Source organism: Ammospiza nelsoni, chromosome 9 (genome assembly GCF_027579445.1).
Source record: "Ammospiza nelsoni isolate bAmmNel1 chromosome 9, bAmmNel1.pri, whole genome shotgun sequence".
NCBI classification, from domain to species: Eukaryota; Metazoa; Chordata; class Aves; order Passeriformes; family Passerellidae; genus Ammospiza; species Ammospiza nelsoni.
In genome coordinates, this window is record NC_080641.1 from 34,386,428 (window position 1) to 34,413,621 (window position 27,194).

At 40.8% G+C, this 27,194-nt stretch overlaps 2 protein-coding genes across 4 annotated transcripts in view; one reads left to right on the plus strand and one right to left on the minus strand.

Moving 5' to 3' along the window:
* Window positions 1-6,761, minus strand: part of ITGB3BP (integrin subunit beta 3 binding protein) — a 20,289-nt gene extending 13,528 nt beyond the window's left edge. For both annotated transcript variants that reach the window (XM_059477961.1, XM_059477960.1), the window contains exons 1-2: window positions 6,694-6,761; window positions 2,348-2,390 (exon numbers count right to left, since the gene is read on the minus strand). In XM_059477961.1, the coding sequence (XP_059333944.1) occupies window positions 2,348-2,390; window positions 6,694-6,698 (48 nt within the window). In that variant the 5' untranslated portion in view covers window positions 6,699-6,761. The remainder of the gene's footprint in view (window positions 1-2,347; window positions 2,391-6,693) is intronic.
* EFCAB7 (EF-hand calcium binding domain 7) lies at window positions 5,563-25,681 on the plus strand. Of its 2 annotated transcripts, none has more exons than XM_059477954.1 (14): window positions 5,563-5,615; window positions 9,017-9,186; window positions 11,740-11,951; window positions 12,311-12,397; window positions 13,512-13,701; window positions 14,361-14,488; window positions 17,411-17,552; window positions 18,061-18,170; window positions 18,788-18,945; window positions 19,138-19,271; window positions 20,683-20,831; window positions 22,528-22,737; window positions 23,968-24,075; window positions 25,085-25,681. In XM_059477954.1, the coding sequence occupies exons 2-14, from the start codon at window positions 9,018-9,020 to the stop codon at window positions 25,157-25,159; spliced, it is 1,872 nt and encodes a 623-aa protein (XP_059333937.1). In that variant the 5' UTR covers window positions 5,563-5,615; window position 9,017; the 3' UTR covers window positions 25,160-25,681. The 2 variants fall into 2 exon arrangements, with proteins under 2 accessions (XP_059333937.1, XP_059333936.1); XM_059477953.1 differs by lacking the exon at window positions 5,563-5,615 and adding an exon at window positions 6,580-6,899.
* The last annotated feature ends 1,513 nt before the right edge of the window (window positions 25,682-27,194 follow it).

The following is a 27,194-nucleotide window of genomic DNA, read 5'->3' on the forward strand; positions in this document are numbered from 1 at the left end:
AGTTATTATTTTTATTCCAGTAATGAGAATTTAAGACACAAATATTTTTAGATTTTAATTGTATCAAAAGTTATTTCTAATAATTTTTTAATTTAATTTTTTAAATTGAAAACATCCAAAGTGAATACCTTAAATCCAAAATTTTGTCTGTGGTTCAGGGTTTCAATATGTCCAATGATATAAGAGGAATTATTGAATGATGTTAAAGGATTTGGGCAGAGAAGTTTTCAGAAGAACAAGTCTGCAGTGCTGGAATCAAACTGGGATTATCTGGGACACACTCTAGCATGGATGCTGAATTGCAAGGATGAGAAACTGGGATTTTCTGCACATTCCATGTACAGAAATTAAAAAAAAACAACCCAAACCCTCACTTCACAACCCCCAAGTGCTGCTGTTGGTCATCAGTAGTGGGACTTGTAGCAGATTTTAAAAGATTTTAATGCTGCCCACTTGCCTCTGCCTTGTTTTAGTCTCAAATACCTTAAATATTTTCACACCTCTCATTTATACTCTTGTTCCAGTCTAGCAGCATTTAAACTTCACCTCATGGAAATTCTCACTCTGTCTTGCCACATTCAGGCAGGTTAAAGAAATGCTTCCAATAATCTTTAAATGAAATATGAATTGAAGTATCAATGTCTATTTAGGGATTAACATGTCATCAAATCTCCTTTTCAACAGAGAAATCTCCAAATATTTCAGACAATTTTTCCTGCTTGAACAGCAGTCACCTCACCCATTTCTGGACATGGATAAGGTTATTTTAAACAAAATTCCTGCAGCACTTAAAAGAACAATTTTTATTTGTCAGTAAGATTTTCTCCTCCAGGAAGAAGAATTTTACTCCAGTTATGCAATTTTTTAATGATACCATGCTAAGATTCCAAAAATCTAAAAATACTCATTCCTGATCTGGTAAATTCATGGTTTTGATCCATGGAATGAGGAATTGTTGATAAAAACAGGGAAGGAATGACAGCAAAGATTAATAATGTATTTCACCCAAACAATGAGTTCACTACTTTCTATTCCTTCTTTCCTTCTATAAAGTTACTTAATTGAAATCTTTGACATGCCTCTATTGGAGACGTCGTGTGAACTAAAAATCAGTGTAAAGCCCCATCCCTGAGTCTCCACAAAGTTTCTATCACTCAGGTGGGTTTTTCCTCAGCTCCACAAGGGCTTGACTGCAGGTAAACATGGATTAACTCTTTTTATCTCATGGGAGGGGATGGCTGTAGGGCAGGAAAAGCATTCCATGGAATTTCAGCTGGACCACTTGTCTACAAAAATTCTACTGCAGCCCAAGAAACAGCTGCAAAATCACAGTCCCAGCTGCAAAATCACAGTCCCAGCTGCATTCTGAGCAGAACAAGTTGGGTAATGGTACACTAAGCTGCTAATTAAACTGTTAATGATTTATTTTTGGTGCCACTGTGATATTTTGCACCTCTGTTGAAATATTCAAATAATAAGTATCCAGAATTTTTTTAAAAGCCCAATTTCTGCCCTGCTCAATACCACTGAGGCCCCCCAAATATGTGCTGCACATACAAAAATCTCTTGGCACGGAGATTTATTGGGAGCTCATTTGCTGACCAGCTCTTTCTCCCTGCACCTCTCCAAAATTTCCCTTCCTTTGCACCCTGCCACCCCCCCTGGCTGCAGCAGGAGCCACTGTGGGAGGTGACAAAGTGACATATGTCACGACATGCTGGTGCCTGGGAGATGCTGGGGCTGCATTCCCAACCAACAACAGCACCAGTACAATTTTATTTTGCTTGTGCTAAGTGCAGTGAAATTGATGGCAGCGTTAGGAGTTTATTGTTTCATTATGCCAGATTAGCTGAGGGAGGTAATTACAGCCCCGACATGAAAATGCCTTTAATGTTTTCATTTCAATTTTGCAGTTTCTAATATGCAGATTACAGCATTATCATAATTCCATATTGCCGCATGTACAATTACATGGCAGAACGTTTGCTTCCCAGGATAATGGAGCTAATTTCTAATAAATGATTTCACCAAGGATCTTAACTCATTCAGCTCTTGGGTAAATAGTGGTGGCAATAACAATATGCACATTTTTCAAGTGATTCATGCAGATGTACATTACTTAACGCCAGGCAGTTCTGTGACAAATGAAATACAATCAATTTTACACTAATATTTGCAGCAGTAATTTTGTGCTTTAAGATTTGCCCAGACAACATCCAATCTGTAACAACATAAAGGCAGCTAAAATGAAATAGATTGTTTATATCCACATTTATTTCTGCACACAGATATATGTACATATATATTTATACAGCCCAGATGGCTCCACACACCAAAAAATACTTACATTATCTTTTTTAACAGTGTCCAAATTTAATGCTCTCTTAACCCTGCAGGAGAAAAACAAGGACAGGTTTTATGGTCACGTAGACACAAAGATTTCTGTTAGCAAGGTCTGTAATTGATAATGCTAAAGACAGTTTCCTTTTTTGGTTTCACATTTACTGATGGCATCCAAAGCAAATCCATTCCCTGAATGTTGCTTGTTTAGGAGGATTAAGTGTTTGCCTAAGAAAATCTGATTCTCCATTTTATACCAGAGATAAAATCCAGGCACTGAAGTGAAATCATGCTGAGTATTTATCTTTTCTCCAAGGCTATAAACAACAAACCTCCCTCCAAAAGCATTTCCATTTACATACCTTCTGAGCAAGGCTTGGAATTATTTTGCCAGCAGTCGAAATAATGTTTAAGACATTTAAGACACAGGTACAGGCAAGGTGAAAAAAGGAGTTTTTCCCCATCATTTTAGCTCTTAACATGATTCAGTGCCAGCAGGCTATGACTTAACAGGGGAACAGATGCTCTCTGCCTTTACAGGTCCCCAAACCATAAGAAAGTGTTTGCTTCTCTTCTTCCCTCTCCTGATTCAGGAACATGCCAAGCTCTCTCTGCAAAATCTGCTCCTCTGAACTGGATGCCCAGCTGTTAATGGCAACACTGGAAGAGGAAAGCTGAATATTTATAATACTTTATATGGTACAGCTGTCTGCTAAAGAGCAGTCATCAAAATTTTATTGAATGCAGGCGAAATGCTCCAAGGAAAGAAAGGTCAACATAAATTAAGACTATTTTTCCCAGAGACAACTGAAACTTTTTAAGCACGTTCCTAAATCTTAACAATAGTTTACAGCGTGATGTAAAACGATGAGAAAAAAAAAAATCTTTGTAAGAACAGTCCCCAAGAAACATATATATTATACTGAATTAAACAAGGTTTGGAATATACATCATATTTCAAGAACTTAGTTCAGTTTTCATCTTGGAAAAAGAATGTTTTGCCTTGTAAGGAATTTAGATGACCTCATTCCAAACATATCCTTTTCAAATTTATGCTGCTATTCCAAAACTGTAAATTAAAGGATTGGGAAAATAGAATGGAAACACATCTTTGATCTGTAACTCAGGCAAGGGTCTTATATGAAAACTGTTTTACAGCTATCTCTATTACAAAAAGGGGAAAAGAAATATCCCGTCTTTAAAAAGCCAAGTAAACAGGTAACATTTAAATTAAAAAGGCCTCTGAAATCCTGGCCAAAGGGCAGCCAAAGCTGCAACAGTTTGATGGAATTCTTTACAATGTATTTCTTTTTTAAAGAGAAGCCCATATAGCTCAAGGAATCCCGACTCCATTACAGCTTCCAGCTCGTGGCAGCAGAGAAATATTCCATTTATTAATGCACCCACACTGCGGGGATGCTCTGGGGGCCAATGCATTTGCATGTTCCACCAAGGCATGTTCTGATGGAAGTTTTTATGGCAGGTGTCAAAAGGAGCTGAAAGCCAAATGAAATCAGGAGCAGGATCACAGCTGTGGGATGAAATAAATGAGAAACTGCATGAAAATCCCACTAAGTTATAAACACTGAGAGCACTTCTTGGGGGAAAGCTGTGCACTGATGAAAGCCTCGCTCTTTGAAGTCTGTCAAATATTGTGTACAGCCACAGAGCAGCCCAGATTTCTCTCTGCAGGCACCCTGAATTCTGGGGGCTGAGAGGGAGCCTCATTCCAAGCCCTTCAACGCTGGAAAGAGCTGCAATGTTGTATTGGAAAATAGGATTTTAGCTTTAGGAGATCAACCTCACCTTGTGCCACCCAACAGCCCGCCTTGCTTGGGGGCTTGTTTTCACTGATTGTCTTTTCAATGCCATAATGTGAGAAGTTAAAGCAAAATAATTTAAAAATTCTGTTCCACGCAGACCCCTGAGACTAAATTCATACCAGTTCCTCACATGAAAACCTGTTGGTTGAACTGTCCTCTCTCAGATCTTCCAGAAGAATGTGGGGGAGAAAACAATACATGCAGACAGAATTCCTCAAGTATTTTAGGAAAAAACATGAAGAGTACCACTTTTAGTTTTTTTGTTTTTTTTTTTTTTATATAGCTCACTTTGCCTGTGGTGCAGAACCAATGTCAGAGTGGAACAAGAAAAGGAGACAAAAAGATGGGGCACTTGTGGTGAGAGTATTCAACATGAGTTTCCTACCCCTGAATTAGCCTAACAAGGCTTAATTTATTTTGTTAATCATGCAGAGTATGATGGCACGTGTTTACAGCCAGCTGTACAACCTGCAGTGATTATTTTGTGCCTAATATTTATCAGGTTAAAGAACTTTCTTTATTCATCTCCAGAAGCTCACAATGAGCACAGACACACAAGAGCAACACCAGACTTACATGACTTGATTAATGACTTACTGCTTGATAAATTGCAAAATATAGGAGAAAAATGAGCAGGATTTATTCCCACTGGAGACAAAATGAAGAGATACAGCCTGATGGGAAATGGACATGGGGGTGTCATGCCCTGATCTCCACAGGCCTGCAATTCCTTCCCACCTCTCTGCGCCTGAGTGTGTGTGAATCTATAATTTAGTCACTGCTGTAATTGTAGTAAATCCTGTTGAATCACTTTATAAATATTAAATCAGTCAGTGATTAAGTGCTGCTAAACTCTTTTGCACCTGTATCTTTTGTATCCGTATCCTTGTCTCCGTGACCCTTTTGTATCCCTGGTCTCCATGTAAATCATTCTGAATTGATTCTAATCCCATTTTCCTGTGTATGCTCCATCTGTGTAGGAAGCAATAGAGTGAACCTTGCCATCAAACTCTGTTGAAGCCACGCTTTCACAAATTCATACCAAAACCTGCTTTTTTTTGCCAATCCCTTTAGTGGTGGCCAAGGGAGGGGTCAGAAGATGGACCAGGCTTTGCCCAGCAATGGGACAAGATGCAGTAGGCAGAAAATGAGTTCCACCTGGATGTGAGGAAGAAATTCTTTCCTGTGCAGTGACTGAGCACTGGAACATGTAGGGGGGATAGAATATAAGTAAATAAAGGTAGTATAGAATGTAATCTTACCCCCTAAAGAGTTGCAGCTGAGCCAATTATTAAGGATTAGGAGCAGGCCTCATGTTACCAGGCCATACCTGTAGCCAATAAGAAGAGTGTTATAAAAGAGTGGGGTGGTGGGAACTGGAGTCAGTTGGCTGCTGCAAGGACAAGGAAGACTCAATGCATAGAGGAGCTGCCTACAAGAAACATCAAGGAGGTATGAAACTCTAGCAATATGGAACTCTTGCAATGTAATGCAATGTAATGTAATGGAGCTTTTGCACTATAATGACAGCAGGAACAGATTGTTCAGAGATGTGGAGTCTCCCTCACTGGAGATATTCCAGACCTGCCTGGATGCCAGCCTGTGCCATGGGCAAGGCATGACCCACTGTGGGTCCTTTCCAAACTGAACCATCTTGTGATCCTTCTTCTTCCCCCTCTCCCACAGAGCCCCACGGGTGTTATCCATGCTATGTAGAGATATAGAATCAGAATAATTGGGACTGGAAGGGATCTCTGGAGCTCATCCAGTCCAAACCCCTTGCCAAGGCAGGATCACCCAGGCTTCTCCAGAGATGGAGACTCCACAGCCTCCCTGGGCAGCTGCTCCAGAGCTCTGCCACCCTCAGCGCACAGCTGTTGTTCCTGATGTTGAGGTGAAAGCCTTTGTGTTTTAGTTTGCGGCCATTTCTCCTCGCTGGGTACCTGTGAGCAGAGCCGCCCACGACCCCTCAGAAATGCGAAATCCAGAAAGGATCCCCCACAGCGGCAGCGCCGCCCGACCGGCCCCGCCCGCAGCGCTTCCCCCGGAGCCACCGCCGCCAGCACTTCCCGGTCAGTTTCCATTGGGAAACAAATCCCGCCCCTCGCCAGTCGCTCCAGGAGCCACCGCCGCCAGCCCTTCCCGGTCAGTTTCCATTGGGAAACAAATCCCGCCCCTCGCCAGCCGCTCCAGGAGCCACCGCCGCCAGCCCTTCCCGGTCAGTTTCCATTGGGAAACAAATCCCGCTCCAGGAGCCACCGCCGCCAGCCCTTCCCGGTCTGTTTCCATTGGGAAACAAATCCCGCCTCTCGCCAGCCGCTCCTCCCTCCCGGGCCCGCTCTGAGGGCGCTTCTCCCCTCACGGAACGCGCTCGGGAGCCGCGGCGCGCCGGGAGAAGCGCTCCCCTCACGGAGCCCGCGGGAACCGATCCGCTGCCGTGAGGGGACGGGGGGAGAGGAGAGAGCACAGAGAGAGGCGAGAGAGCGGACGGAGAGGGAGAGCAGCGCCGCCCCGCTCCCCAGACACCTACGACATCCCGCAGCCGTTCCCGCCGCCTCCCCTTCGCAGCTCCCGCCGTGTGCCCGCCAAACGCCGCCGGCTGGAAACGGCGCCGAGAGCAGGGCGGGCCGGGGCGGGGCCGAGGAGCCCGGCAGGGCTGCGGGGCCGAGGCCGAGAGCCCCGGGACCGACACCGAGAGCGCTGTCCGTGTGGGCTCGCCGGGTCCCGCTGTGCGCGGTAGGAGCCGGGCCGGGGATGTTCGGGCGGCGGGCTCGGGGCGGCCGAACGCGCCTCAGGAGTCCGTCAGGGATCGCTGAGCGGGGCTGAGGTTGTGAGGGAGGGCTGGTTCCCTTCAGGGCTGGGGGAAGGAGATTGTAATCTTAAATTTTATTTTTTTTTACGATGGCTGGCAAATGTAGACCTTGAAGCCCCCTGTGCCCACTAGATGAGATCCATGCGGGAAAAGTTTCCTCGTTTCAGGTGGACGGGGCCGGAGCAGGGCAGAGCTTCCCCGTGCCAATGTGGGTTCTGTGTGGGTGAGCCTGTGAGTGAAGGTCGGGGATGCCACGGAGGCTCTGACTTTGCCCAACAGGAGGAATTTCTTCCCAGAAAGGGTCATTGGACATCGGAAGGGGCTGCCTAGGGAGGGCTGGAGTCCCCATCCCTGCAGGTGTCCAAGGAAGAATTGGACATGGGGCACAGTGCTCTGGGCTGAGAATACTGCACTGGTTTGGGTTGGAAGGGCCTTAAAACTCATCCAGTTCCACCCATGGGCGAGGACTCCTTCCACTATCCCAGGTTGCTGAAACATCCACCCAGCCTGGCCTTGGACACTTCCAGGCATCCAGGGGCAGCCACAGCTTCCAGCGAGAAGTTTCTTCCCAGTCTCTAATCTAAACCTACTCCCTCCCTGTTTGGAAGCCTGGGCTGGATTGTTCCCCTCTGTCTATTTTTCTGAAGTGCCATTTACCCAGTACAAATGTCCCAGACATGGGGCTGCTGGCAGTGCTGTCACTGAGCCATTGCTCCCTGGATTTCCCAGCGATGGATTGGCATCACTTCCTGGCCACATAACAAATATCCCAGTAATGGGAAGTCCAAGGACTACAAACAAGAGTTCACGTTTTCTAAAAACTGGTTGCTGGAAAATTAACATTTCTTCTTCTCCTCCTTGCCTTTCCCCCCAGTTCCATTCTGTGTGTGTAACACTGGTGCTTCATTATAGTGACACCCGTGTGCAGGAGCCAGGCTGTGCCAGGGGGTCCCTGTGGGGTCCTTCTGGTGCCTGTGCAATATTAAAGTGTCAGGGAGTTACAAATTGGGTACTTTATCCTTGATAAGCAATTATTATCTGCCTTTCCCAAGTGGAAAAGATCTGTATAACTCAACAAGGTGCCAGTGATTGAGGCCTCCTGAGTAAAAATCCAATGAGTCCTGAAGGGGACCCTGGGATGGTGTTGTCTTGTTGCTGAACTTGAGATATTCTATTTATTATCCTGGAATATATTTCCTGAAGTCAACATTGGGTAAAATAATACAAGAAGCTGTTAAAGCAACAGCACAACAGGATTTAGTGTCCCTCTGTGATGGCCTTCTAAAAACCTTTATCACCCCTGGTGGAAGCAGAAAGCTGCTGTCAGTGTTTGCTGACCATTGTTGAGCAAACAGCATTGAATTGTTTTAATACTTGAGAAAAAAAATATGGTTTTGGTTTTTTTCCATTCATGTATAACTGTGTGGGCCTTGGGTATAAACAGCCTGTGTTGCTCAAAGTTTTATGCACATTTATTTCTATTATTTATATTTAGGTAACTCTAAGAAATAGAATTCTGGGCTTAACCTGGCATTTTTTGAGATTAAAGTCTCCAATTTTGACCAATATTATTATTATCCATATGTTTTGTTGAGTTATAAGAGTAAAAAGAGAAAACATGGATGGCAAAGCCTTGTTTCACAGATAACATGAAAACGTGGTTTTGTGCTTTCAAAAATCAAGACTACATAATATTTATATAATACTATAATATTCAATATTATAATATCAAATATCTGCACCTATATAAAATACAGTGATTAATATCAAATATCTGCACCTATATAAAGTATAGTTAAATTCAACTTTTTATTGCCAATGAAGAATAAACTGTGAATAATAAGTAGAGCTCAAACTCTTTCTGCTTGTGGCTCTCATGGTGCTTCCCTACAAGTGCAGATAAAAATTCCCATCCCAGATTTAGAGAAAAGAAAGGATATGACCTGGATGTTTGGGTAATGGGGTAGTCTGTGTTTCAGAGGACAAACAGAGGCATTTTTAGGACAATTACAAATTCTAACTGGAATTTCATCCCTCACAGGATGGCCAGCACTCCTGGGAATCAGAGAGCCGTACACTCAGGAAATTCCCAAGGGAAGAAGTCCCAGCATGCAGAAGAAGCCATTTTTTACATGGACTGCAGAGCAGCTTATCTGGCTGTCTTAAAAAGCAGCTTGGAAAATATTAAATCAAAAGAGCAGCTCAGTTTAGGTAATGATTGAATCTTTTCCCCTCTAACTCTTGCATGGGATGATTGCAGTGGGGCTATCCCTGTGCATAAACTCAGAAACTTGCTTAAGGATTTGAGAGTAGTTTTGGATGCCTGCTGGAAGTGGGAATGCCAAACAGAGGCATTTTATTGTAGGTTTTAAATTATAGATTTTATTTCTAAATCACCAGTAGGAAAGGTCTCAGCTCAGTTTAGGATGTGCCTCTGTCCTGGCACAGAAAACCACCACAACTGGTGTTCCATAAGAACACCTTACTCCTTCTTACTCCTTATCTCAACTCCTCCTGAGTTACTGGATTACTTTCATAGATTGGAATCTAAAATTCTCATTTTTTTGTCCAGACTATATTTGTGTGGAAGTGGTGGTGGTGCTGCCAGCTGTACAACAGAAAAACAAATCTCTGACTGCTTCAGCTGCACTAAATAAGGCTGTTGGTAGGAAATGAAAGCTGTGGGGCTTTGGTTTGAAAACTTCAGGAATTTCAAAGGGAAATGAAAAAAATTTACCTGAAAAATGGAAGTTTCTTAATAATAAATTCTTAATAATGTAACTTAGTGACCAGGTAAGATAAGGAAAGAGTAAGGTAAGACTGAGTAATAAATAACCTCAGTTTTGAGGGAGGTTTCACTATGGCAGATAAAATTCCTCAAGCAAATACAATTCCAACTTTGCAGTTTCTTGGAGTTGTAGGATTGTGTGCTCTGTTCGGGTGATGATTTTTTTTTTTAAAGAGCATTTTTGTTCTTTTTCAAAAAGGTTTTTCAACCACTACTGTAGAAACTGAGTGCACTGATTGCAGCCTCTTTCCCTACAGCAGAACATGAAATTCCACCCATTACCAAGCATATTCCTACAGCTTGTGACTTGGTGCTCTGCAGGCTTTCCCAGCTGCAATAAAAGGGCCTTTATGGCATCCTAATGATAGTTTGGGATAATTTTAACAGAGGGGTGGTGTGAGCAAATGTCATCTCTCTAATAAATGCTTTGGCTCCCAGCTTATCCATATGCCACTTGGCTACACAGCAAGGGTTTGGGCATTTTGCTTTCAAGGTCAGCTTAGAGAGGGCAGTTAATTGTTTAGACTCTCAATCCTTCCAGAGATGTTTAAGAATTTATTTTAGAATTTGTAAGCATTGAGAGTTAAAGACTTTTATTTAATCTTAAGTCAATTTTGGCATTTCTCAAACGAGTGGTGCCAATGTTTAAACCCCTCTTGCTTCATGAAGTTTGGCTGATATTCCAAACTAAAGTGCTCACTGAGAGATTGGGAAATTTTATTTGTAGGAGTTTTGCTGGTCTCCAAAGAGTAGCTTAATTTCCTGTCTGTTGTAATATTACTGGAGTGATTTAGCAGAATCAGACCATAAAGAAATATAAATAAAAGGTGCAGTCTGGTGGAGCTCTCACAAATGCAAAATGGGAGCCATGGAGGGAATGGCAAGTGCTGATGTCCCTGGAGATAAAAAAAATAAGGATTGTACATTTGAAGGAGATCTGTCAAATATAATAATAATGTGCTGCACTGCCATTCCAGGGAGCTCTCCCATCCATGGGAACAAACCCCCAGGGTCACTGCCCTTCCTTCCCTGTGCCCTTGACACTGAAATCCCAACCCATTGCTCCAGGCATGGCTCAGATAAAGATGTGAGCCCTGCTCTGCTCTGGCTCCTCCAGCAGAGGTGGCAGGGCACAAGTCCTTATTTAGTGCTTGGCACTGAGGCAGGCATTAACAGCAGAGGTGCCTGCTTGGTTGTTTGTTTGTTGGTTTGTTTGTTTGGTTTGCTGGTGACACAGGTCCCACTGAGCTTTGTCACCATGCCACCACCTCATTTCACAGATGTTCCTCAGCAGCTCCCAGCACAGCCTTGGGCACTGCTCAGCTGGCTCACAATCAAATGGAGGATCTCCTGTGCTTCCCTCAAAGATTATTTGGGAAGGTACAAAAGCATCCCTCTCATTTCAGATAGGCTGTGCATCTGAATTTAATTTCCATTAAATGTAATACACTGAAAACTGAAAGGATGTTTTCAGTAAAGACCTGGAAGAGGCAAATAGATCCAGCAAATTCATTTTGGAGAATGCCAGGTGTAACACCCATGGCACTGGTGGTATCATTTTTCCCTTAAAATTCATGTATAATTTGAATTGATAGGTTCAAATGTACAGGCATGGCAGAAAATATTGTCTCAGATAAATTCTACTCCAGATTTCAGTTCTTGGCAAAGAAAGTGCAGAGATGATTTTGGTCTTAGTATAAATAGGATCTATAATGTGCAGACTTAAAAATAATATATTAATGATATTGAGACACTGGATATAGGCTGAATTTTACACTTGAGACTGTCTTTGAGTTCATAGACATTTTGATACTTTAATTAAGATCATAATCAAAACTGTCCTACAGACCCACTTTTCTCTTGGAGTAGTTTGGCTTTAAAAAATTCTGAACATGGAAAGTGACTCAAGGATGTTTGGAGAAAACTCCTTTTCTAACAGCTGGGATATATATGTAATATTGTGTTTTATTGTTCAGTACTTCAGCAGGCTGGAAGAAATCCTTCCCAGAAGACCATTAACAAATACTGGACTTCACAAACATCTTCACTGAATTTTGATGATTTTTGTGCTATATTAAAGAAAGAAAAGCCAGCTACAAGAAATGAACTGCTCGAAGCATTTGGTAAAATAGACACAGATAAAGCTGGATATATTTCACATGATGAACTTTGTAAAATTCTTACAACAGTAAGTATCACTAGAATACTAATTATCCATCTTTAATTAGTAGAGATTTTGGAAATTAGATGGTACTGGGAGCTGGGATTCCCCATTTTATGGAAGATTTTAATGGTGGGTTTCCAGAAGACACCACAGAATTCCATAAACTGCTACAGTTGATCTCTTTGATATTTAGTAGCATTGTAAAGACAACATTTTTCATGATTTTGACCTTTCATGATTCAAATCCAAATCTGTTGAAGTCTATTGCAAGATAAGATTCTCTGAAAGAATATAAAAAGGCTTTTCCTTTGTTTATGGAATTTGTGCTGTAGGTGAACAAGATCTTGATTAGGAACCCAAACTGAGCTGGTTTTTCCTTGCAGAGAGGTGACAGAATGACCTGGGAGGAAGTGACCAGCATCACTAAACAAGCTGATTTCAACTGCAATGGCAAGCTTGACTACAACAAGGTATGGCCAGGAGTGATATTTGTTCTGTGTAATTGATAGTATGAGCATTAGTGATGCCCTCACCTCAGGATTTCTAAATTTTGGACTGAATAAACAGCCCACAAAGATTGGTAGATAGATATGGTTTCATAGGAGGAAAGCTGGTAAGAATCCTGTGTTAAAAATTGTAGATTTCATTTTTCTCCCGGCTGATTTACGACCGGAATAGCTCAGGGACGCCACTTGTAAGGTTTTCTGTGCTGTTTAGGTGTTCTGGAAAGGCCCAGGGATGGCCTTGAAGAGCCGGCGCTTCAAAGGACGAGGAGAGACTCCTGATCTTGTCTCGGTCTCGGTGTTTATTAATTGTTTATCTAAAAGATTTTCTTTCAGCCCGACAGAGGTCTGCACAGCAAGTCAGCCATGGGCACACTCCCAGAGCCCCCGGGCGGTCACTTATCTTTATACCCAAAGTTACGTATACAATATTTATCATTTTTCCCCAATACCTTCTACCCTTATTAACCGGTGCACTTTTAGTAGTAACCAATCCCCAAGTGCCACCACCACCACAGAAGATGGAGGCCAAGAAGAAGAAGAAGAAGAACAGGACACGCCCCAATTCCTCCATCTTACTTCTTTAGACCCCCCTGTACCAAAATCCTGAACCCTGTGTTTTACACTTTAACTAACTTATCCCTTCACCATTCACCCAGTGAATTCCTCCCAGTCCTCATACAGGTCTCGTCTCCTGTGTAGGATCAAAGTCCAGCCACCAGACACTTCTGGCAACATTCCAGGATTCCCGAGCCCCCCAAGGGTGGTCTCGGCCTCTCTGCACTTCCATCCTGAGGTGCTGAGATCCCACAAAAAATCAGTCTTCCAATATCTAGAAAGGAAGAGTTGACAGCCACACTTAATTTTTGTTCAATATTTGAACCTTCCTGAAGCATAGCTGCATTTTACTGTGATACCTGAGTGGTTGTTCTGATAATGAAAATTAAAATTATGTTGGGCTTGAAGAGGAAATGCATTCCATCTGCTGAGCTGTGCTTTCCTTGCTAATGCTACATTTTACTCCTTAAAACCTTTTGAGAAGTGCAGCTTGGTGAGTGAAATATTCCTTTACTCTCTGCAGTTCTGTGAGCTGTACCTGAGCACCAGGGAGCAGTGCTGCAAGGCTGCCAGGGCCAGGCTGGAAACCGACCCTCGGCTGAGGCAGCAGCACCTTGGGAACCAAACTGAAACTGTCCCCGAGGGGATCACACTGCCAGTGTCAAAGCCATCCCCCAGGGTCTGCAGGAAACCTGGTCACAAACTGCCTCAAGGTATTTATATTTGATATTTTATATTTTCTTTCTGTTGGAGATGAAGCTCTGGCTCAGTGAGCAGTTAAGTTGTTGTTTAGCTTTTCTCAGTTTACTGAATATTTTATTGATGAAAATAATTTCTACTGTGGCAATCACATCAATGTGTCAGTAAAATATATTCAAATGGCTGCATCTGTGAAACTCACAAATCCCTAAGGGTGGATTCTGTTGATTTTCATGTGACACAGTCCAGAGGGAAGAGAGAAAATAAATGCTCAGGTGTTGCAATATAGGCAAATTATTTCCCTCCTAGACAAGGATTAAACCCTAAACATTTCTCAGTAAGCTGCGTGTTTGTTTCAATTATTGAGGTTGTTTTCAAGCACAATTAATAAGTTGTGGACAGTTTAATGTCCTTGAAATACTTCAGAACCTTCCCAAACTGGAGAAGCTCCACAGGAATGGGCTGCAGAGGCACCAAGTATGAAATTTTGGGGTGTAGTTTGTGCTGCTTCAAATCAAAGGGGTGCAAAAATTACACAAGTGATGAGGGCAAGTTTTCTGATGGAGCTCTTGTAATCCAGTTTTCTTTGTGCTTCTAAATGCAAGGTTTGTGATAAACAGCACTAGGAGAGGGTTGAAATAATGCAACTGTAATTAAATCTCTCTGTTTCTAGGTGACAGCAGAGCTCCTTCAAGACCTTTATCAGCTCAAAGCAGCAAAGCTTCCAGCTCCACCACCGTCACTGTGGCTGCCAGCAGCAGCAGGAACACAAAGCTAATTATTGAGCCTGACACAATGAAGGTATCACACTGGAATGATGGTGTTTTCCTCTAGGCACCTGTGTTATTGCATTTTAAAGAAGCTAAAAATCAGAGAAAAATGGTGGCTTATGTTTTATTAACAGTTTGTCAAGGGCAGCTATAAACTACTGAGAGCTTTCTTGATATGTATTATTATTAACATTTTTATATACTGTTGGTTTTGCTGACAACAAGTTATTGGAAATAATTTTTCAGGTGTGAAGGCTTAATAGAACAAAATGTGTTTTTTATAAATGAAACCACTGTTGGAGAAAACAGTTAATGACTTCTTGAGAAATTTAAAATTGAATAATTTATTAGGTTGGTGAGAACTTTAAATGCTTAAGTAGTCTGAAAGATTGTGTATCATAAACCTTTGCATGAAAGGTAATTGGAAATAAATAACAAATCTGTGAGCATATTTAGTTTCTTGGGCATTGCTTGGTAAATAGATGCTATAACCTGAAAATATTGATTTTTAGTTAGACTAATATGTTCTATCAGTATTTTCTTTTAAATAAATCACTCATTCAATACAAATTCCTGGGGGAGAGAGACAACAAAGTCACTTTGCTAAGTCAATATTTGTAGAGTGTTAATATTGATCTTTTTCCCTTTGTTTTCCCTTTCTTGACTGAACCTTTACTAGTTTTCTTTCAACAGAAAATAATAGCTGTAGAAATAGGAAACATTAACTGGGAACTGCTGGGATCCATTAAAAATGAGCACCTGGAGACTCCTGTATAAGAGGGAAAAAATGGTTCTGACCACAGAGTGAAACTGCTGCTGGCAAAATGAACTGATTGTCCTCAGGAGCTGCATTTTTGTTTCAAATAACAACTCTGGGTTTGTTATTGAACTCTGAAGTCCTTTAGATCTTCCCCATTGCTGTACAGTGACATTTGCTCTATATTAAAATTTCCAAACATCATCTCCCAGGGGTTCTGTGCACTCTGGACCTCCATGCAATTTAACCTGCAATCTCACCTTGTTCAAACATGATGTGGGGTATATAAAACCAGCACACATTTCCCCAAGATTGGATTCTTTTTCTTTCTACAAGCTAGTAAAAACTGACTAAAAAAATGATATTGATTAGTATTGTTTGGCATCATCCAAAACCTGAAATCAATCAATAAACCTGGAAAGTTTTATTTCCTATTAATTAAATATTTCCAATTAATAAAATTATATCTTAATAATATTAGTATAATTATATATAGTCAATATAGTATAAATTAAAAATTTCCTATTAATAACCTGTTAGTTTTTTTAAACTTCATTTTGCACAATGCAAGCTCTGCCAGAATCAATGAATAAATACCCAGGGTTTTATTTTTGGTGTGAATGCGAATCCACCTCCCAAAATTCTTTTTATTTGTCTTATATCCAAGAATTTTATTTTATGTTTTTGCTGTTCACATGTCTTCCTGTATAAGGAAGAAAATATTGCCCACAGGAGCAACACCAACTTTACATTTCTGACAGAAGAAAACAGTGAAAGTCAGAACATGGTGAAATGCCTAAAACTAAAAACCCTTAGAAAATTCCTCTCAATCACTGCTTTTTAATTAGGAATTATGCATCACTGTGTGGATATTTTCAATATTAATTTAAATGTCAGTAGCAGTGGCCAGCAGCAGGTGCTGCCTAACATTTCTAACACAAACATTTCCCACTTCAGCCTTTATTTAACAGCTTTTATTCTGCTTTGAAGTAACAGAGGAAAATCCAAACAGAAAATCCTCTTTTAGTTTCCTGGTCTTACCTGTTTGGAATTTGATAATTTAGGACTTCTAGCACCACACCACAGTAATGGGATTTGAGTTCCCAAAAGGAAAGTATAAGGGTTTTGTCCAACAGTTTTGGCAGGTATCAAACTTGGAGCAAACAACCAATTATTTCAGATGTGTCAAGTTTGAAGACAAAAATACATTTTTAAGATTTTGTTTTAGATGAAGTCAGGAGTCATGAAGTGTTGGAATAAGCAGTTTAGGAATAGCAGTGGAAATGGTCCAAGAGGCTGAACTCCATGTTGGAATTCTGTCACTGATTTATGTTAGTCCCAGCTCCCATTATCCACTTTTTGACTGACACAACCCCAGCTGTTGCTGCATATTCAACCCTCACCACTAAATCCCAGGAATATTTTGTCTCTGACCACTTTTTTTCTAATTATTTTTTATGATTGGTCCCCTTTTTCCTGTCCTGTCACTACAAATCTGTTTCATGGATAAAGATGAGTATAGAATCATTAGATGGGTTTGTTCATTAGGTTTATTCTGCTCCATAAAAGTTGGCCAGGGGCTGAGCTCTGCCTCCATGGCCCAGAAATAGCTGCACTTAAAGATTATCCCTAAAAACTTCTCCAGCAGGTTGTGCCCACAATGAAAAGATTATGGGAAATTATAGGAGGGGAGGGACTTGGACAGCAGTGCCTGCCAGGCATTGGCCATCCCACTTAATTTTTAATTAATCTTTGTCTTTTCCACAGCCAATTTACTTTGGAAGTCTTTTAGAACTTCTTGAGCAAAACTTAATTTAAAAAAATTCCAGACCTCCAAAGAACATCAGAAAGGGAGTTACAAAGTGTATGATTTTGTATTTAAATTGCTCCATCTGTCAGCTGTTTGCAAATATAATTAGCAGAATCTTGGTGGCAATTCCAGTTTAATTTTTAGCTATAGGAGCATTGGGGTAATCTCTGTGCTTCTCAAGCATTTTAACAAGTGAAGCAATGTTACTTTGCAAAATTTGTTTACAAAAGGACTATTTGGAATTAAAAAAAAAAAAGTATATTGACACTGTATCTCATAGTGTGCTCTATGCAGGGTTTATTCAATAATCAAATTAACATTTCAGAGAAAGCACTTTAATCTTCATCCAAAATGAAGAAAACCCTTAATATGTATTTGGTTTCCAGGAATGGCAATGTGCACAATCCAGAGGCTGCTTCTACCTGGAGGAGAATGGGGAAATCATCAGTCACAAGTACAGGCTGCACTTACCCCAGAGATCTGCACTTTGTATCACCATCAAACCTTTCAGTATTCCCCAGGCACAAGGTGAGTGAGTTTATATTTTCATTTTCTTCTCCAAGCCACCACCTCTTTATAAGATTTACCACAGGGCTTCATCCAGTTGCTATACTGGAATTAGTTTTTCCCCAAGTAGAATATTCCCTTTTTAATTCCATAAAACAGGAGCCTTTAAACCTCAAAATTGTTTTAAAGTCACCTGGGCTGGCATTTTTAAAATTAATTTGTGTGGTGTGTAACCATTCCTTGATATTGTTCACCCTTAATGATAGAATTATTTTATCAATAATTCTTAATGATAAAATTATTAATTATCTGTAAGACAAAGCTTGGAACAATTTATCTGCTTGGCCTAAACAAGAAGAAAATCCCAATAATATAGAATAGAATTTTTTCCCATTTTTCATCACAGGGATCAATAAATACCATGGGAATATATATTTTGAGATGCAAAGAAAACCTAATTTGGGGCCATTATTATGATCATTATTATTATTATTGCTATTATTATTATTTGGGATATTTTTCTTTTTAGGAAAACCTGGTCCTTGGTTGTCAGTGGATACAGCTTTGTTTATTCTGAAGGAAAATGAAACCCAAGAGAATTTACAGCTTGTGAGCTTTACTGAATTCCAGGACAAAGAGGTTAGAGATTTTTGGTGCATTCCTATTTTAATTGTAATTTTTTAGTGAGTGTGTTAATGCTGGAGGTGTGAATTCCACGGGTTTGGAAGGAATTCCAGCTGTACCCAGAATTACTGAGTTGCTGGGTACATTTACATGTACATTACATTTATGGAGCAGAATAAACTTAATTAACAAATCCATCCAATAATTTTATACTCATATTTATCCATATTTACAGCTACTCTGTAAAAACTCAGTTGTATTTCTGCACCTTCAAACACAACATTTCCAAGGCAAAATTTGTTTAAATTTCCTTGAATTTTCTTTCTCCTTGCCATTTGAACTTCATAGTGTACATAATATTCTTTTCCTGTGGCAGAAATAAGAGAGCATGAATTTATATTCCCCTTGGTCCTCATCTCTGTTTTTCTAACTTTTATTCTAAGAGATTTACTATTTTTTAATCTTTAATGTGGCCTCACTCAGCCAATTTTTTTTAAGGAGACAACCCAGCATTCCCAGGGTTTCCAAGGAGTGAATTTTCAAGTAATGAGTTTTGTATGAATATTACTGGCAACAAGGAAAGGCATCATTTGACAAGTTCTTAAAACTTTTCTGTTTTCCTTTAAGAGCAGATCTTTGGCTGGAGAGGGGAGCTTGGAGCTGGGGTTTATTGGCTGTTCCCTTTCACAACTGGCTGCAGGCTGAGGAAGGGAAAAACCCAAATTGCTGGAGAAGCCAAACTGGTGTGGAGGGATGAAGATGGAGAGCTGGCTCTCACCAAAGAATTCCGGTGAGTTTTATTCCTAAACATGGGAATAAAAATCTCCTTTCAGCTAAAATGTGGCTTTTTAAATCTGGATTTTCCTGAAGTACTTTTTGTACAGAACAATCTCAAACAGACTGGATGGTTCTTGGGAATGTTATGAGACAGTAAAGGGAAGTGGAAGCCTTTGGGAATAGTTTGGCCTTTCTCACCCCTCAGAGCTGCTTTGTTGGATGTGTTTGAAACAATTGATTTGGATGGGAATGGCCTCCTGAGTCTGGAGGAGTACAACTTCTTTGAGCTGAGGACAAGTGGGGAGAAGTGTGACCAGGAGGCCTGGGCTGTGTGCAAGGGTAAGTTCATTTCTGTGCTAATTAAGCCTATCAATTAACTTCCAAGCTGGATAGGACTGGGTATTCTGTACCTATTCCAAGAACGTGTGGAGATCTTTTTCTCTTCCTCCTTTCTTTTTCTTTTTTTCCAGTCTCCTGTCCTTTGCTTTGCTTTATTCTGCTGTGTGTGCCACTGACCTTCTGCTGAGAAAGTTCTTCCCCTTCCTAATTGTTTGTAGCTGCCAAAACCTACAGGGTTTGTAATGCTGGATCCTATGGGGAAGGAAACTGCCACAGGTATTTGTTTAATCCATCTCCTTTGTGCAGATTGGGCTGGTGCTGCTTTTTTTATCTCACAAAGTGTGGAGAGGGACATTTAATTAGTGTGGATCTGATGCTACAAAGTGGCATCCAGAGTTTTTGTGGGTTGCCAGTGTCTCCTTTTATCATTCCATGTCATGTTTGACATAATTCCTTTGGAGGCTGTGGCACATTGGCCAAAATATTTTAAATCTGGCAAGCCCTATTAATTATGTTTTCCCAAAACACTCTGAGGTATCAGAGTTTTTCCTAACTGATGGAAAACTCCTACAAAAATACATTTCTAGGGCTGAATTTCTCCTCTGTTTGGTGCCTGGATGTGCTTTCCCACCCTTGATGGCTTTGTCAGGGTGATACAAGTAGGAGGGTGGAAATGTGTGAATAAATGAGAGGAAGGAGAAGCTGGGAATGTTTCACCAGGCCATCAATCAGAGGAAGGGTTCACATGAATATCATCAATCCTGACACCAAAGTTCAAGCCATTTATTACAGCATCTGTATCCTTGGATAGATTTATTAAATTGTAATCCCTTTTTAATAATATATAGTAAAGATTTAGCATTGTTATGAAGATGAGAAAACCATTTTTAAAAGTCCCTGACATGAGGACATTTCAATTATGTGTTTACTGATATTAGAGTGGTGGATCTATGATATTCTCTCCAGAGAGGGGTGTTAGGATTACTGGAATTTTATTGCTTTTTAGGAACTAAGTAAATCATTTCTGTATCAAGGACCTGAAGCATTTCAAGGTGCTGGCTCCAGCTGCCTTTCATTTCCCATTCCTAAAATACCCCATTCTGCAAAGCTCAAACTTTCAGAAAAAAAAAAAAACCAATATAAATTCTTTTTGTTTTGAAATCTCCCTTTTTTGGGGTTATCCAGTGTTTGTAGGCATTATCCCAGATCCACAGGGGAGCTCTGCAAACAGCACATGCCTGCTGAAGGATATTCTTTCCCAAATAACCTTGGAGATCTGAGGCTCTGAGTTGGTTCCATTTTTCAACTTTATTAATAGGAGGGGGATTCTGCCTTTGGAAGGATGAAGGTGTTTGAAGCTGTTTGCAGGCAGAACAGATTTTTAAGTGCTGTTTTTATTCCTTTGAAACAGAAAATTTTGAGATGAAGAAGAATGAGCTAACAAGACAAGGGTTTCTGGATTTGAATCTCATGGAAGCCAACGACCGGGATGGGGACCCCTGGGACCTTTGGGTCACTTTGTTGTCCCTGGGCTACAACAGAGCCTTAGAAATGACAGAGGTAGGAGAGAAGAGCAAAACTCCTGCACATTTCACTGCTGCAATCTTTGTGCCTGCCACAAACTGACAGCAGGAGGGAGGGACCCACTGCCACCATCCAGGGCTGTCCCTGTCCTGATTCTGAGAACAGCATTTGGATCTTTGAAAAAAGAAATTTTCTTTTGCTTTAGAAAAAGCCAGAATTTTATGAAGTTATAGAGGAAGGGATTTTTGGTTGTATCTGTTAAAATAATCCATGCTCTCTGTTGATGGGGAGTGATAGGAAGATAAGGGTGGTAAATTGTGACATGTCAGCAAATTTAGAAAAAACCAGGACTTTCTCCTTTATAAAGTCAGTTTTGTGGCCAAACCACAATAGAAGTGGGTAAAGATAACTTTTTCCCACATGACTCAGAATTCCTAGTTTCCAGACATAACTATTTCTGTTATTGTTGCCTTTCAGAACAGTGTTTTAATGCTTCATTAAAATTTTAGGGTTTGGATCACCCATTGTTTACTTTGCAGGACCAGGGATTATTTCTCTGATGTTTCTGTGCCCTTACAGGTTTAAAATTTATTTATTTGTTTTTATATTCTGAAATGCATATTTCATATTCCTGATGTCAGTAATTCTTTCTAAAGAAAGAGGATCTCTTTTAAGAAGAGAAAAATACCTATGAAATATTCAAGCATTCAATATACAGGTAATTAAATCATTAATTCCCAGGAAATTCCCAGATTTTTAGGATCACAGTCTGATAATATTATTTAATTTTGTTAAACAGGTCAACATAGTCAGTATATAAAATATAAGAAGATCTAAAAATAGTCAGTGTGAGAGATACCAGTTATCTCTCAGTGAAAATTTTGGGATGGTGCTGAGGGATTTAAGGATGAGCTCCTTTTTCTTTGACTTGTGGTTGGCAGAGCCCGTGCAAGGCTGTTTTTCTGCATTTCAGCCACAAGAGAGAGCCCTCCTCCAAAAAAGAGCATTTTGGGGGAGTTCTCCAGTCAGGAATTTCAGGAAGGTGTTTAGTGCCTTGTTCCAGCTGTGGGTTCTGGCTCCAGCCTTTGCTTTCCAAAGGACAGCTCAGCTCTCAAATGCTTCTGTAATTAATCTAAAAATCTCCAGCTGTTTACTCGTGTCTCTCACATAACTCTTTAATTCTTTGATTTCAAATAATTTCAGATTGATGTTTTGGGAGCACTGAGACAGAACTTGAGAAATCCTGGTGGATTCCAACAGCCTTTGGAAGGAAATTGAGGTGCTGGGAGTGAGTCTAAGAAAATGTAAACTCCTGGTTGTTACACCAGGAGTGAAATCCATGATACTCCCTGAGTGCTCAGTGCAACATTGCAGAGGTGTTAAATCTGTGTGGGGTGGTACAGACAGCAGCAGTGTGACAGGTTTATTTCAGACACTGGAATACATTCAGGTTTCATCTCAATTCCTGGACATTTTGCTGTCCAAGGAAGGGTTTGGTGTGTTGAACTAAGTCAGGTGTACTGGGAATGGCATGAAAAAGGCCACTTGTCCTGGGCTTTCATTTAGTGTAAAAGATTGCCACAGCTCACAGTTTATAATATTCAATATTCAGGGAAATATTTATACCTGGGTCATCCTAGTTCAAATATGAAAATACTTGGGAGTGGTGGGTGAAAATCTGAGGGGAAAACTCCAGCTGGAGTGATGCTAAAACTCATGTTCTTCACTGCAGGCCTGCCCCTTTGTCATTGACATCTGTGCAGAGAGGTGCAAACCCAGAATCAGAGCCATTGCCCTGGAGGCAGGGGGCTCCCAGCTCAGCAGGGCTCTCTGCAGGTCTGTGGTTAACCAAGGAGAGGCCAAAGGGCTGGGTGGCTCTGAGAGCATCTTCATCCACACCTACAGATCAGGCAGCAGGATCACCTCTGTGATTGAAAATAAGGTATGGCCTGCAACTTCCATATTGTACCCTGTGTTAATGTCTGTTACTGTTCCTCCTCCTTCCTTGGGTCATATTTGAGAGTTGCTGTTCCTGAAATCAGGTTTTGGTGTCTGTTTGATTAAAAAAACTCTTCCTGATGTGCTCCTTGTGGCTTCAGCAGAGCCTGGGGCAGTGCTCCTGCAAGGGGCAGATTGTTATAATGAGGAAAGCGCTTCTAACTACCATATAGAAACTGAGTATTTTTTGTGTTCACATCCCAATTTTTCAATATTTTGGCGCAGTATAATCCATGAGGAAACAAACACTAACAGCAGGAAATGCAATTAGAGCAAGAGCAAAGATCACAGCATTTACACTGCTGGATATTTTCAGTGTCCATAAGAAAGTCAAAGAGCAGTGATTTTTAGGAGTGTGTAATGGATGAGTTCTCACCTGATTATTCCTCCAGGTTTGCTTTATTAGTAATTCAAGCTGAAAGCTGTAAATCCAAGTAGAAGTGTTTGGTGAGATTTTAAACCTTTTTCCATTGATCACAGAGAATCAGTTTCCTTTATACCAGGAGCTGTGAGTAAATAAACACAGCACAGCAAGATGTTAAACTTCAGATGCTTTAAATCTTAAAGGATCACAGCAAGAAGTGTATTTTTAAATGCCCAGACATTTAAAGGGGGTGGCTTGGAGGGACTAATATTAGGACTGGATGCTGAGGCTCCTGGAACTCTGGATTTGGCTTTGCACTTCGCCCTTTAGGGTGGATATTCCAGAGTTATTTTTATGTTTGGGGATATGTCAGAGAAGGAGATCAGGGCTGCACTGAGACAACTTGATGCTCTCAGATCTCTGCCCACTTTGTTTATGCCACTTGGGTTTGGTTTGTGGATCTCACCAAGCTGGGTGGGAATGCTGGGGAAGCTCCACAGGGGGATCTGGACAGGCTGGGAGGATACAACAAGGCCAGATTGTAACTTCACAAGTCCTTGTGTTGTTTCAATGAATCTTAAATTGCTTTTGACCATGACTGTGGTGCTAAAGGACATTTGAAACTGTTACTCTTCAAGGAGTGTTTATTTACTGTTTATTTTATCTGTTACTCTTCAGAGTATCCATTGAGCATTTCTATGCCTAAAACAGCAAGGTCACAGAAGTCCAAGGAGTGTGCAGTTGTTACACAAAGAACAGACACTTAACCAGGAAAGTCTTAATGGTTCCTTCATGTTTTTTCACCTGCAGTCTGAAAATAAAGTGATAATTCATGTCAACAATGAGCAGAGTAAGAACTGCCTGAACAACAGGGGGCTGACAGTTTTTGCTGTGGAAGTGGCTCCAAAATCCATGATGGTAAGGCTTTTTATTGCTTAGCCAACTTTAGAGAAAATCAGGTGACATTTATATTTTCGTTTTGTAGGGCTTTTATCATGATAATGAGCATGTGGACAGTGGCATCTTCTGACCAGATCAGATGCACTTTTTATTATTTCAAAGCTAATAGTGTATTTAATGTATCTGTTTTCCTATGCAATTTTATATAAAAATCAATAATCCACTTTTCATACATGGGCATGTTTCACTTGTCCATTCTATACATGCACTAATATTTTAATACTCTTTTTCTAAGGCTGTATTTTTTTTTTTTTTCACTTAGCAATTTTTAATACCACGTATTGATGCATGTGAGAACAGACCAAGCATGCACTAATCAGAAGGAGAAATAAATGTACTGCAGTCCTTGTGCAGACTGTGCTTTGCTGGTGGTTAACTTTTGTTAAACTTGATTTGGGGATCATGTTAACCATGAGACAATTTGATATTGCTGAACTCTGCTGCAGAGCTGGGCAGGCTTTAGTGACAATTCCAAATGAGGGTCCTGAAGGAATGTGATGCATGACAAATGCAGATGATATTTTTTAATTATTTATGAATAACCCCCTGGTTTTCTTTTTCTGAAAATATACTTTCTTTGTGTAAAAGCAGAGGCATCCAAGCTATTTTATATTTCCCAACTTTCCAGGGTGGATTCATTCAAACCTGTTGTAAGCAGAGCAGTCCCATGACACAGGCAAGGCTGGGCCCTATTTAAATTGCTGCTACACTTTGGATACCCACTGCCTCATCCTGTAAGGTGGTTTTTAATTTGAATTTAGGCTTCATTCAGAATAAACTGTAGGCTCAGTCCTTATGGATATTTTGCTGTGAAGTTCAAGAGTAATTTTTGAATATCTGTCAGTGTAGATGATGAATATCCATCACTTAGTGACACAAGTGCTGAACATTTTGCTTCCACAGCACATTGGGTAACAGTTTTCCAGTAAAGAGAGTTCTCTTTCACCTCTGCTTTCTCTTGTGCCAGGTCTCTCAGCACGTGATGGCCCTGAATGAGCAGGAAGAGTGGATTTACAGCTGTGTGCACTCCCTTGTGTGTTAAACCTCCCAGTGCCAGGGCTGGCAGCAGCCACACTCAACCAGGATTAGCTTTGGGCAGCTTTCAGACAATTTATAGTCCTGTCCTTCTCAAAAAGCTGGCATACATTTATATTTCTTGATGGTTTTGGCATGAAAACACTGAGGCACAATACAAATTAGGGCTGTTCAGTATTCCAGCGGCCAGTTGTAATATAATTGTGCTTTCTAAAGGATTGTTTCCCTAAATGTGCCCTTATTTTTCATACCATGGATTGTAATTCCCTCACAGGCTGGAACTGCTTCACTGAGGAGAAAAAAACTTTGTTGAATGGGTTCCTAACTAAACATTCCTGTGATTTTGATGTGAAAGTATAAAGGGATGAGGCTCATTGTATTTTGTCACTTGATAAAGGATTTGTTTCTTTCCCTTTTTTTGGTCATTTGCTGATAATCCTTATCTTACCCTTGTTCTGTAACTTCTGCCTGGTTTTATACTCTTTTATATAAAATAAAATCTGCCTTTCCATATGCAATAAGGAAATAACATCATTTGAGAAAAATGAAGGTTTGTCTTGGGCTCTTGACTGTTAACAGCAATTAATTATTCCCAGGGCAGCTGAAATAAGAAGACTGAAGTGCACCAAGTTTGGGCTGCAACAGCAATGAAAGCCATCTTTGAGGTACTAAAAGCATTCAGTATTATATTTTATTATATTTTCCTGGTTCCTCTAAATATCTTTAATGTGAAAAAAAAAGAAGATGATCCTGGCCACTGCATGCTTAAAAAGTGTTTGAGTTTAAAATAGCCATTAAATGTGTGTGACCTCATGTGTGAGGGCAGCAAGCAGTGTTGCAGAGTTATTTTTATCTGCCCCAAGTGCTGCTCTCTGCTGTTACTCTGCTGTAATCTTACACTGGGAAAGTAAATGTCAGTGACAAAATGAGAGCTGGGCTCTGATGTACACACTCAGGCAGGATTCCTGGTGAGCTCTGAGTTTTCCATGGTTTTTCCTTAGCAAGTACCACAGGTATCATTTCCATTTTCAGAACTGTCCAAAAGAAGTTGAGGCCCCAAAAGTACTTGGTGATTTTTAGCTCTGACTGAGCTCTGCAAATGCAGCCTCAGGCAAAATGTGGGTGAAGCAGAAATTCCCAGCTCCTTGTCTAGAAAGGAGTTGGGAAGTGATGAGATACTGTGTGGAACAGACACCACAAAGTGAGCAGTCCATTATTTACATTTCTTTTGTTTGTAAAATCAGCCTTTTTAGATGTGGCAGGAATTCATATGCAACTCTCTCTGCATTTTAGGGAAGGAATGGTTAAAGCTGAAAGAAGGGCTTAGCTGAGAAATCACTGGATGTGGAAAGAGTTGCGTTTGCTGCAGGTAAAAAACATGGCACAGCACTGCACAGGGAACCTCATTTATTTTCTGATCCTCCTGCTGCCAGGAAGGGTTTCATTATCCAGTTTTTAAAGTGAGGACTTAGAAACTGCAATGGAGACTTTGCCTACCTTACCTGCCCTGGAGGAGGTGTTTTCAGTTTGATTCAAATCCAGGAACCATCAAGACAGAAAAAAATCCAGCTTCTCTTTTTAAGGTTCAACACAGGTACCAGCTTATTTTCTTTGAGGGGAGACATTTAGGAGAAAATATCTCTGTATCAGGTAATTTCAATTTCTGGAGTGTTATATTTCTTTTGAGAACTAGAGCTGTAACAAAATTGAGCTTCTTCAAGGCTTTGTAACGCTGACCTTCCGTGCCTCTGCTTCTGGGGCTCTGGGGGGCTCCTGCTTCTCTGGGGTGCTCACTGGCCTGTGTGTAAGGCCAGTGGGGACATCCTGCTGCTGGCCACAGGGACAGGAGCACCTGGGTCAGCTGAGGGGTTCACCTGGAGAAAAGGAGGCTCGGGGAGACCTTGTGGTTCTGCACAGCTCCTGACAGGAGGGGACAGGCTCTGCTCCCAGGGAACAGGGACAGGAGGAGGAAAAACGGCTTCAGGTTGTGCCAGGGAAGGTTTAGATTGAATCTCAGGGAAAATTTCTTGATGGAAAATGTC

What these genes read in the sequence shown, in the direction of transcription:
- EFCAB7 (XM_059477954.1), top strand. Translation starts at nt 9,018, where the DNA reads ATGGCCAGCACTCCTGGGAATCAGAGAGCCGTACACTCAGGAAATTCC. An exon ending in GAGCCTTAGAAATGACAGAG is followed by an intron (nt 20,832 to 22,527) that starts GTAGGAGAGAAG and finishes TCTTCACTGCAG; the next exon opens with GCCTGCCCCTTTGTCATTGA. An exon ending in TGGCTCCAAAATCCATGATG is followed by an intron (nt 24,076 to 25,084) that starts GTAAGGCTTTTT and finishes CTCTTGTGCCAG; the next exon opens with GTCTCTCAGCACGTGATGGC.